At 32.8% G+C, this 13,475-nt stretch overlaps 1 protein-coding gene across 1 annotated transcript in view; it reads left to right on the top strand.

Moving 5' to 3' along the window:
* The window catches only part of LOC145291052 (uncharacterized), a 58,129-nt gene extending 45,049 nt beyond the window's left edge, over nucleotides 1–13,080 (top strand). The window contains exon 2 of the mRNA XM_080136559.1: nucleotides 12,952–13,080. Within this exon, the coding sequence (XP_079992685.1) occupies nucleotides 12,952–13,080 (129 nt within the window). The remainder of the gene's footprint in view (nucleotides 1–12,951) is intronic.
* The last annotated feature ends 395 nt before the right edge of the window (nucleotides 13,081–13,475 follow it).

The following is a 13,475-nucleotide window of genomic DNA, read 5'->3' as shown; positions in this document are numbered from 1 at the left end:
AGTATAAATACATTTATAAGGAACTTGAGATGGAAAGCCTACCATTTTGATAATTACCAAAGTGAAACCACAGAACCAATACACCACCAACCTGGAGAAATAAAAGAAACCATCCTCAGACAAGACAATGAAGAAAGAAAAGCAGCGAAATACTACAGACTAAAAACATACAAAAACCCTAAGAGAAACATAGACACTGAAAATTTTGAAAATGACTTAATCAACCTGATTAAAAATATTAAATTTAAGAAAAATAAAAAATATATCACTCCAACACTTAAAAAAATAAATAAATTTTCAAAATCTATTTCTACAAGCCACCAAAATAAACTCATAGTACCGGCAGATAAAACTGGAAATTTCTACACAATGGACTATATACAATATAAAAATCTAATATATAAAGAACTTAATAAAAATTATAAAACTACTAATAAATCAGCACTAAATAAAATAAATAATGATGCAAAAAACATTTTAACTAAACTTAAAATAGATAAATACACAGAAATAACAGTACCAGGTACCCCGAGATTTACTTTAAAAGACCACAAACACAGCTTCAATATCAACCCTACTATTAGACTCATTTGCCCCTCGAAATCAGATATAGGACTGGTTAGTAAAAACATATTAGATAGAATTATCCCCAAAATTAAATCCATAATAAAATACCCACTATGGCAATCTTCAAACCAAGTAATCGACTGGTTTTCTAATATTCAAAATAAAAATAATATTAAATTTCTTTCTTTTGACATTGAATCATATTACCAATCTATATCACCTATCCTACTTAATAAATCTCTATTAATGGCACGAAAATTAACTAATATAACTCAAGACGAAACTAAACTAATACTTATAGCTAGACAGTCTTTAATAACATTTGATAATAAATATTGGACCAGGAAAAATACCCCTAACCACTTCAACATTTTAATGGGATCGACGGACTCGACTCAGGTCACTGATCTAGTTGGCCTTTTCCTTTTAAATGAAATACATTGTATACTCCATAAACAATTCAAACTTGAAGGAGGGCTATATAGAGATGATGCACTTTTCATAACGAATTCTACTAATAAAAATTATGAAAATGCAATTAAAGCTCTACATAAATTATTTAAAAATTATGGACTTAGTATAAAAATCGACCCTAATAAAAAAATTGTTAATTTCTTAGACATAACCTTAAATCTTGAAAATTCTACCTTTGAGCCATACCATAAACCTAACCAATCACTTCTATATGTCCACAATCAATCAAACCACCCTAAATCAATATTAAAATCAATAGTTCCCAATATCGCTCTAAGAATTTCTAGACTGTCTTCTACTAAATCAATATTTACCAAAAATGAAAAATACTATAATGAAGCCCTTAAAAACTCTGGATATAATTCACAAATTAAATTCATAAATGAAAATGATAGAAACATAAACTGCATTAAAAATAAAACTATTAAGAGCGTAATAACATATAATATGGCAATGTCTTCCCATATACGAGTTAAGAAAAATAACCAGGAGACAAAAAAAGATAAAACCAAACTACAAATATTAGATAATAATATAAATAAACAACAAACTAAAACCCGCAAACGTAAGAATAGACACAAGGAGATCCTATGGTTCAACCCCCCGTATTCCAAAAACCTAGAAACAAACATAGCTAGAGAATTTTTTAAAATATTAGATAAGAACTTTAAAGCCCCCCATAGATATAATAAGATTTTCAATAAGAACACAATTAAAGTCTCTTACTCTACTATGCCTAACCTTCATCAGAAAATAATTAGCTCTAATAATAATAAAATTAATAAACTACAAAATGCAACTATACAAAATACATCGGACTGTAACTGTAGAAGAAAAAATAAATGTCCCCTACAAGGCTCATGTAAAATTAAAAATGTTATCTATAGCTGCACAGTATCAAAAACTCCAAATATACAAGAACCTATCAACAGCCATAACTCAACTACCAGATTAAATAATAACACCAACTTAAATCAATCTACCGATCAATTATTAACCAACCCACCACATTATAATCCAACAATAGACCTAACGGAAAATAATCATAATAATCAAGAGGTAATATATATTGGTTCTACATCTGGCCCAATAAAACATAGAATTTCAACGCACAAACATTCTTTTAAAAATAACTCTCTATCAAACCAAACTACTCTATCCAACTATATTTGGCAACTAAAAAATAGCAATATTTCTTTCAACTTAAAATGGCAAATAATTGAGACTTGCAAATCATATAAACCAGGAGATAAATTTTGTACATTATGTACAAAAGAAACCCTAAAAATTTTAAAATATGAAGATATAAAAAGCACAACCAAACTAGTAAATTCAAGACACGAGCTTCTATCGTGTAATCATAAACGTTGGTTTAAATTTAATAAATATAAACCACCTTAAATCATTAAAAATTACTCATTAGTAAAAATAGATTTTTTTTTTTTTTTTTTTTTTTTTTTTTAATAAATTAAGTTAAACCAATTACCGCCCTTAGACTCGTAAATCAAATAATAAATAAAGCCATGACAATTATCTCCCCTTAAAAACTTGCAAAAAAAAAAAAAAAAAAAAAAAAAACTCTCTCTCTATAGATATTAACTGTAGCGTATCTAAATCAAAATAAGCTAACGGAAACAATTTACTGCACGAGCGTCGCCCTTTTAAAATTCATCATTCAATAAAATAAAAAGCTATAGCAAACATCTAAATGACTACTTTAAATACAGTTCCTGATTTCAAAAAAAGAAAAACCAAAAGGTAATTATATATCTATATATTTTTAAATCAAATTTATTATGTAAATTCAAAAATATATATTTTTTTTCTACTCATTTCTATCTCTAACCTATACCAATTTCCTTATTAATTCTCTTATAAATTTTATATCCAAACCTTTTACTTCAATTTTTCAGATTCATCTGCCTTACTTTTAATGCTAGGTTTATTTTTGGTGTCTTTTCAATTCAATAGAAATCCTCCTAAATTTGCTGATGAGGAGACCGTGCTTACCAAAAAAACTATGTATAATTATTCTACGTGACTTCATGTATACCACAAATAAAAAGCACGGATTTCCGAAACGATCGTACAGATAATTGACTTTGTTGTTGTTCCTTCTTATGAAACTGATTTTTAATTTAATTAAATTTTGATTTTTAAATTTTAAAAATTTTAAAACTTTTAAATTATAAATCACATTACTTAATATATATATATATATATATATATATATATATATATACTAGATGGCTGCCCGGTCGTAAAATATACTTAAATATAATATTTTAATTCATGCAGATCTCGTATTTATTGTCATATAGTCAATTCTCTATTAATTATTATATTGCGCCCAAAACATAGTAGTAATTTCAAAATCAAAAAAAAAAAAAAAAAAAAAAAATGACTTAGGTGCTATCAGTTAAACTCGAAACCAAAACATATTGTTCTCTAGACGTATTCGTTACTATCTCTATATGCATACAATAACTTAAAAACTAGCATTGTTAAAGATATAAACGTGTATTTGCGCATGCATAAAAAGATTATTTTAAGACTACAGCCTGCCAAGTTCCAATTTTTCAATTTTCACCCCATAGCAGTTACTTTTACTCGCTAAAATCTGAATCGAATTTTTTCCACCAGTCAAAATCCTCTATATATCATATTTCAAGACCAAAATGTTTAGATGAGTTCGGTAGAGACTGTTCCTCAGACGGACAAACAAAGATATATATATATATATATATATATATATATATATATATATATAATGGCACAGATAATATATTAGGAATATTTGATTATACTCTATGTATAACTATAATATATATTCTATAATATTTGATTAAGTTGTAACGGAATTATCACTTAAAACAAGAAATAGTCAGATGCATAATATATGCATATCAATAAATGAACCCGATAGCCAGTTTCACATTCCGCAATTGTATTCATCCGGACAGATGAAGGTAAATAATAGTAATAGAATTACTTGTTATTTTTCTACTAACAACTATAACTGTAAACAAATATGCAATTCTCTTATTTTCCAGACTAGAAAAAATCTATTTAATAATTTCTCGTAATAACATTATTTGTTTTGTATAAAAATTTAATAAAAAATCTGACCATCTTGCCTACTTTTTGTTTCAAGTGTGAGAAGTTCAAGTCAAAAGTCGGGCATTAGTGTAACTTTTGAGTTTATAGAGCCTTCCATGGACTAACAGTGGGGATAATGCCAGACCGAAATTCATTGATAGAAGGCCAACATTAAAAATCATGCCAATTCTGAGAATTGTATGATAATAGTATTGTGACTGACTGGTCAGTTTGGTTTTTCGTGTTAGTCACCTTTACAGAGTTGTGCCATTGCCAACAATTCACAGCCTTGGAACCCAGATAACCAAAATGGACAAAGATCTATCTCGAGGGCCAAATAAATGTGTTTTTTAAGTCAATAATCTAAACTAAAAAGATAATTAAGTTCAAAGTTCATGATCGATTTGAATATCTTTTAAAGTTATGTAGGATTTTAAGAGTAATTTAGTAATAAGATAATTAATCTGTAAATGTTGTGTCACTACAGTACGTTTTTGTTGAACACATACAAGAGTATGCCAGTTTCTTCTGCATTTTTAATCGATCATTTTGTCTACAAAATTTGGGGTTTGTATTTATCAATGTTCTGATTGTGTGGCGATGAGGAAACACATGTAATTTAAAAAATTAAGACCAATATGATTGATGATATTTTTTTGTCAGAATCTGTTTTAATCTTTCTCTCTCTCTCACATATATATATATATATATATATATATATATATATATAGTGCCGGCAAAAAAAAGTCCGCACTTGTAATTTTTTCAAAAACTTCAAATTTAAGCTCAATTTAATGTCACTGTTTAAACAATATATACTTCATTTGATGATTCGCCTTTTATTCCTCTATAATTTTACCTGTTCATATTTGACTTTTAATTGAAATATTCTAGTGTTCACGTCAATTTAAAACAATAACTTCAAATTGAGGAGGCAAAAAGAAAGTCTGGAGCAACGAATTCGCTTAAAACCAGCTTAAATTATCGCCCCTAAATCAGTTTAAAATATCACCCACAGGAAACAAAGCATATCTAATCATAATTATTATTGTTCCAGGTTATACAATGTAATATTTAGTCCATAGGCCACGACTTTCTCTCTTGACACCCAAGATCGCCATGGGGTGGAATATGTGCCTACATTAAGAATGGCTTCCCGTGTGGCACGGATATCTCTAGAGAAGATCCTAATTTACCCTATATGTGCTTCAGGGTTGCACTTGCTAACACCACTGCATTTATATTTGCCCTCTATAGGCCCCACAACAGCGGAGTTACTATCTTTAAGAGCATATCTGAGAAAATAGACCACATACTGTCTTCACATCCCTCGGCTAACATCCACATCTGTGGTGACTTCAACGCCCATAACGTGGAATGGCTGACCCATTCAAATAAGACAGATGATGAGGGGAGGTTTTGTCATGATTTTGCCATTGCTTATGACCTCACTCAGATTGTTCGCGAACCCACCCGTGTGCCCGATACACCCGGTCAATATGCAAGCCTCTTGGACCTTTTTCTCTCAACTTCCCCTGAGCTATGTTCATGTTCCGTTCATTCTCCTCTAGGATCCTCCGACCACTCCGTCGTATCAGTTAACATAAAAACGAAATGTAAGAAGCCCCCAGACATACCCCTCCACCGTACTATATACCGATACTCTATGGCTGACTGGGATAGCTTCCGTACATTCATATCTGATTTACCTCTGCACTCCATGTTTAAAAAGGATGTCTCCTTTATAGTATCAGATCTGACCGAATGGTTAATTGTAGGCATAGACCAATTGATACCATCTAAAAAATTCCAACAAAAACCTAACAGGCAGCCATGGTTCTCCCCAGAATGTGCTGCTGCTATCACGCACAGAAATCACTTTTTCCATAGCTACCAATGTAACAGATGCACTGAGACTAAAGCTGCTTTCAGGACTGCCAGCAACCACTGTAAAACAGTAATAAAAAATGCAAGAGAGCTATATGCCCAGTCTGTTAAATCCAAGGTAGCTGATCAGTGGCTTGGTTCCCACCAGTTTTGGCAAATAACAAATAGGATCCTGAACAGAAGTGTGCGTTCTATCCCAACCATTATCAATGGACCAGAGGTTATCTCGTCAGCGTCAGACAAGGCCAAACTATTTGCAAAGAACTTTGCAGCTAATTCTACCCTATGCGACGAAGGCCATCAACTCCCCATATTTCCTCCTATAACACAGAACAAGCTAGGTAACATACAAATATCCGTGCATGAGGTCGCCAAGCTAATCAAGAACCGAGATTCCAGTAAAGCAACTGGCCCTGATGGCATCCCAATTATAGTGTTAAAAAAGCTTCAACCAGAACTTTCTCCCATACTTACGAAACTATTTAAGCGCTGCCTTAAGGAGAAGTGCTTTCCGACTCCCTGGAAGACCTCATCAGTTTGCCCCGTATTTAAGAATTCAGGTGATAAGTCATCTCCCTCTCAGTACAGACCAATAAGTCTCCTGTGTGTTATGAGTAAGTTGCTGAAATCCATATTAAATAGAGAAATAGTCAACCACCTCAGCAGGAATAACCTTCTTAGTGACACACAATATGGTTTCCGCTCTGCAAGATCTACCGCAGATGTGCTGACGGTTATATCCCACAGGATTAGTGAATCTCTTGACAAAGGCTTCCTTTCTAGGGCAATTGCTCGACATATCAAAGGCCTTCGACAAGGTATGGCATAAGGGTCTACTTCACAAGATTTCCAGCTACGGTATAACTGGAAATGTTTTCTCAATCATTAAATCATTTCTCTCCGATAGGCTCATAAGAGTAGTGGTAGATGGACAAAAATCGGAGGCCTGCAATATAAATGCTGGAGTCCCTCAGGGGTCAATCCTGGGCCCAACTCTCTTCCTGATCTACATCAATGACCTCCCTAAACACATACTTAAATCATTCGTTGACATCTATGCTGATGACACGACCATCTACAGCAACACATCAAAGGCTGTAAATGACAAAGTTCTCTCTGTTTCTCTCTCCTCTGATCTCGAGCGCGTGGTTCAGTGGTGGAAGATGTGGCTGGTTACCTTTAATGCATCCAAAACCAAACTCCTATCCTTACATCATCAACGCTCTGATCCTCATCTGGCATCAGTTGTGATGTATGTTTCTCGTCTGGGTGAGGCCCCGTGTTTTGACAAGCTTCTTGGTTTGACCTTTACTCCTGATCTGAAATGGAACACGTACATCAAGTCTGTTGCCAAGGTCGCTGGAAAGATGGTGGGATCCTTCTACCGCTCCAGAAGATATCTCACTACTGATGCAATTCTCTATCTATATAAAAGCCAAGTACGTCCAAGGATGGAATACTGTTGACATATCTGGGCAGGAGCTGCTAAAAACAGCCTATCCTGCCTTGACAGAGTACAAAATAGACTTGGTGGCTTAGTGGGGGATGCCCTTTTCTCTTCCCTGCAACCTCTCTCCCACAGAAGAGACGTTGCGAACCTATCCTTGTTTTATCGTTATTTCCATGGCAGGTGCTCGTCTGAACTCCAATCCCTGATCCCCCCTCGCCAATCTTTCACGAAAAACACCCGTCTAGCTGAATCCACTGAAAAATTTCCCCCACTCTATATCTGTGCCTAAATCAAAACACGGATTCCATGAACAAAGCTTCTTTCTTAGAACTGCACGCCTGTGGAACTCTGTTCCATCTGCCTGCTTCCCACCGGACTACAACCTGGATGTCTTCAAGTCCAACATTAACAAATTCCTAATGAACCGCCCCATTAAGTAAACACTTCATCAAATCTTGCAATACCCCTTATCCTTGAGTGGTTTCCGGGCCTTGATAAGTGGTGATCACTGTGTAAAAAAAAAAAAAGAAAAAAAAGTAACCGTTAGGAGCTCATTAATCTCCACCTTTCTGAGAAATCAGCTGCAGATTGAAATGTGATGAGAAAACGGTACGAAAGATTATGCAAAAGCACAGAAACACTGGCAGTGTTCGTGATTCCCCTAAATCTGGTCGTACTAGAGTGAATTCTAACAGGGAAGACAATGTTATCAAGATCTGCAGCCTAAGAAACAGAATTGAAACGGCTCCCCAAATCCAACAACAGCGCAATCTTGTTAAAAAGTGCTCTCTTTCTACTGTCAGAACAGATTAAAGGAATTTAATTTGCGAGGATATGTTGCAAGGTGCAAGCCAATGATTTCTGTAAAGAACAGAAAGCACCATCTGGACTTGGTCAGATGCAATGAAGATCATGACTCTTCATATTGCTAAAAAATGCTTTTTAGCAACGAAAACAAGTTCAATAGGCTAGGCAGTGATGGTAGGCAGAACGTCCATCAGAGGAAAGATGAAAAATTTAATCCTAAGTGCTCAGTTTCAACGCTGCAAGGTGGTGGAGGTTCAGTTTTGGTGTAGGGCATTATTAGTACCAATGGTCCAGGGCCTATAGTTCGCTTTCAAGGTCGAATTAATTCAACCAAGTACATTATTATGTTGACTGAGCATTTTCTACCCTACTTTGGTCGGAATTTGGATGATAATCTCATCTTCATGCTCCCATTCACACAGTTGGCAATGTCAAGAGGTTCCTGGATGAGCATGATATTCTGTGTTTGGATTGGCCTGCACAATCTCCGGACCTCAATCCTATCAAAAATGTATGGCATTACATCAAGTCACAGCTACGCAATGATAAAATTTCAAGTTTGGAAGAACTTTGGACAAAAATTTTAAAAAACTGGGATGCCCTTTCCCCGGAGTATTGCTGCAGTTTAATTCAAGGAATCCCAAAAGATTGCAGGCTGTCAAATTGCAGAAGAGCTATGCTACTAAATATTAACTAGTTCATTGTATTCCCGTTGTATTTGTGTTGCATTAATGTCCTAAAGTTACATTTAAATAACAATTTTCCATTGTGCAGACTTTCTTTTTGCCTCCTCAATTTGAAGCTATTTTTTTAAATTGCAGTGAACACTAGAATATTTTGATTAAAAGTCAAATATGAACAGGTAAAATTATAGAAGAATAAAAGGTCAATCAAATGAGGTATAGTTTATTTAAACAGTTACATTAAATTTAGCTTAAATTTGCAGTTTTTGAAAAAATTATGAGTGAAGACTTTCTTTTTTCCGCCTGTATATATATATATATATATATATATATATATATATATATATATATATATATATATATATATATATATATATGATAAAAACAACTATTTTATTTTGGTCAAATCGATAAGGATATCGTATATACATATATATATAAAAACAGGATTTCCCAACCTTTTTCATCACCCACCCCCCACACAGAATATTTAGATACTTACTTCTATCCCTCTCCCTACATCCTTACATAATAATTAGTGATGGGACGATTCCAATATTTTTCCTGATTCCAATATAATTGCCATTCTGTACGAAGTTCTCGATTCCGATACAATTACCGATTCCGATTCTTTATAAATCTCTAAATATTTTACTATAAAAGTGTTATTTTGTTCCGATTACTGTAAAAACACATTTTAAATGTGCATATATTTTCTCAAACGCAAAAACACATTTGTGAGTGTGAGATCTAGGGATTTTAGTCTTACTGGAAGTTTGAATCAATAAATAGTTATTTTATTATTATTACAAGCAGTGGAAGACGTTTTATGAAAGCAAAATAAAATAAAATAGATAATTAAAAGAATCGGTTTTGGCATCAGAAAATAGGCTAAAATTTTCTGATTCTGATACCCCAAAAAGTCCGATTTTTCCGATTCCCGATTCCCATTCCGATTGCTATTCTGAGTCCCAAGACTAATAATAATGTTAGTTGTAGTGGTAGTATATAATTAAAGTGAAAATTAATAATTGAATATCCATATAGTTTGTTCAACAAAATTCTACATTGTTGATCAAATGGGAACAGTAACAAGTATAAATCAAGTGGGTCAATTAATAAATCATAACATTGCTCATACAGTAATCAGTAAGATAAATATCAGAATAATAATCACAGAAATCACCAATCAGGAATGCTCAGTTCAATTAAGTCTTGAAATCCTTTCTTAAACGTCATCATTTAGTAGTTGTATTTGTCCATAACTGAAATTATCATCTGTAATTACCAAAACTCCTTTCCGCCCAAGCAAAGCTGCTGACTGCATTCTTTGCCTGTATCATTCTCTTGCAGCTGTAAATTTTAAATATTCATTTTATCATAAATATCAGCTAAGTATGCCACGTCTCTGCGAATGCTGTCCATGTTTGTGGCTAATTGGTTATCATTAGTAGTACACAAGAATTCAATAACAATGTTGTAAAACTGAAAGAAAAAGTTTCATGCAAGAGCCTTTGGACAGCCATTGACCGTCGGGTATGAAGAATTTTTTTTCCGAAATGTTCACCATTCTCTCTACATAATTGACGAATCAGTCTTGTCTTTAAGGGCCGAGCTCTAATTTTGTTGACAGTAGAAATAAAAATAATTGGTAGGCTGGAAAAGAGCTGCTCACTTAGTCTTTTTGCAATGAGGTGTTGTCAGTGAATTATAAAGTGAATTGCGAATAAACCAGGTATTTCTTTTTTCATAACTGGCATCAAACCAATATGACGACTTGTAACAGATGGTGTCCATTAAGATGATAATAGCTCTACCCGGTTAAAAATAGAAATTCATATTTTTTTCCTATTCCTTTTCCTTATGGATGTAATGATATAATAAAGTTTTATTTAACTTTTAATTTTCATGTTTATTTCTTACTAGCCTACCCATGTCCCGGCGTTGCTCGTGACATCATAGTAAATGACAAAAATTCAATGCTCCAGCCCAAACTAGAATTAATGATGAATAATACTGCATGATAGTGATGTTAGCAATATTACTACACAAATCAATAATAGCAAAATTTGTAATAGTTACACTTATTATACCTATTACTTATGTAATACCTATTACTTATGTAATAATTAATATTTATAGTAATAATATGATTGATAATAGTAATAATAAAAAGAGTAAAAATGATGTTAGCGATAATAGTAATACTGAGAAAAATATAATACAAATAATACTACTGATAGCAACATACATAATGATATCAGTAGAACTATAGGGATAAAAGTGATGGTAATAATATTTATTAAGAAAATAAAAAATACTAAAGATAATGTTAAGAAATGAAATAACAAACAATGTTAATACTAATAATAATAACGTTAACGCAAATAAGAATAAGAATTGTAACAGTATTACAGCCAATAGTAGAAATAATCAGAATAGCAATAAAAAAGAATATTATTAATGAGGCTATTACTGCTACTACTACTAATAATAATGATAATAAATAAATAAATTTAAATAATAAATCAAAATACCAAAAAAAAATAAGAAGAATGTAGAAAAGTAAAATACTACTAATTAGTCGAGCAAATAAAAGTTACTTGCAGACTACTAATGAGTAATGAAACTGTAGGTACCGCATATATATTTTTTTTAATTTCTTCACCAAATATTTAATGAATTCCTTTGGAATAGTGATAATAATAATTTTCATGTTATTCTGATTTATTTGAGATATTAGTTTATATATTTTGATATAATATCGATTTAAAAAGAAAAATATACTTTAGAGATTTGTTTTTTAAGTTTTTTCCACTGCGACTATTTATACTACCCTTTCTATCAAAACACACTGAACAACTATTAATACTACCTTTTCTACTGTTGCAATAGCTGTTGGCTGCAACTATGTGTACTAACTGATCGTTTGTTAGAACTATTGATGCACTCTTTTCGTTTTTAATCAAAGCTGCTTGTGTGCTTGGCTGTTTGTAAATAACTAATCTGTGCTTCCACCTAGTAATTTAATGAACAAAAAGATATCGTAAAACTTGAATTTAACTTGAAAATACTAGGTGAACAATGTTATCCTTAAAATGTGAGTCTTTACGTTCAACACCGGTATCGATCAATTTAATCAGAAGTTTGTTTACATTTTGAAATGAACAACACGTTTCACAAACTTTAAATAGGTAGAATTTAATCACACTATTATTTCAAATGTAAGGATGTGATTATAATTTAATTTTAATTTGTGGCTTGACAGCCTCCAGGAGTGGTAGGGCTCCCCCATTGGGTGGGAGATTAAGACTCCTGAAACACTGAAGAATGCCGGGCAACTATGCTTGTATCAATTGTCAAGCATTATTGTTTGCCCGGGCAGTGGCGACCGACCTCCCTGGAAGGATGAGTTAAGTTGTGAATTTTATTATTTTTGTGAAACCGACATATACATTTTATTGTTTGGTAGGAAAGTGACAATTTGATGTCATTTTGAGAACGTAACGAATATGATTTCGTTTCTGAGACCAGACGAAGTGTCATGGGTGTTAACCTCCCTGTTTGTGGGTACCGAAACTGTGAGCATTTGCAGAATCATCAGCACACACGCAGGGAATCGGGAATTCTCCTGGAATGACGTACTGATTGGTAATTGGTCTAGATAACAACCTACCCTACCCTGATACCTGGTATATCAGCAAATGCTGCGCCAAAATCAGTTAGTTTAAGCTGGGTTTTGAGCAAATCTTACACTAACCGAAGAGTCGTCGACACACCTCTTTTACCGTCCATTACTACCGCAAAAACGGAGAGTACTAAATCTAATTAAGATTCAATAGTGTGTTTTGTAAGAAATCAACAACTGGACAATTGTACATAAGTTTATATCATATTTTGTAAATTTGACTTGAATTAACTCGTAGAATAGAAATATCTGAGTTTGTCTTTCTTTTGTGTACATGAAAATCTCTTTACTTCCAGCATGACACAGCATATCAACCTGAAGGTGAAATCGACACTGACCAACCGATCAATGAGGTCCCACTGCGCCGAGAGAACTTGCAGAGAATTCCCTGTGAAAGACGATTACAATGCGTATCTGATAAGTGATCCCTATTTAGGGATCACTGAGGGTTCACACCTGTTGCCAGTGGCCCGGAAATGTCGCGTTTAGTGACCTGTGACAATGATCTCTTCACAAATTTACTATGTGTTTAACAAAGAAAAAATAAAGCAGGATGAAGTTTTAAAATGATTATATTTTTTTATTTTATGATTTAAAAATAAAAACATTGCAAAGTAAAATTTCAGGTACTAATGTATTTTTGGTACCGTGCTGAAATGATAATTTTATAATTTTGAAAGCCATTCTTAACATGGGGAGGAGAGGTTGTTTTGTATCTATTCTGTGCTTTCACTTTACAATTGAATAAAAAAAATTACAATTGAATAAAAAACAGATATCGTGAAAACTTGAATTGCACATGAAAACACTATTTACAAAT

Source organism: Euprymna scolopes, chromosome 12 (assembly GCF_053919585.1).
Source record: "Euprymna scolopes isolate OS-2025 chromosome 12, ASM5391958v1, whole genome shotgun sequence".
Classification (NCBI taxonomy): Eukaryota; Metazoa; Mollusca; class Cephalopoda; order Sepiida; family Sepiolidae; genus Euprymna; species Euprymna scolopes.
Note: the sequence above shows the minus strand (reverse complement) of the source record. Positions and strands in the feature narration are given on the sequence as shown.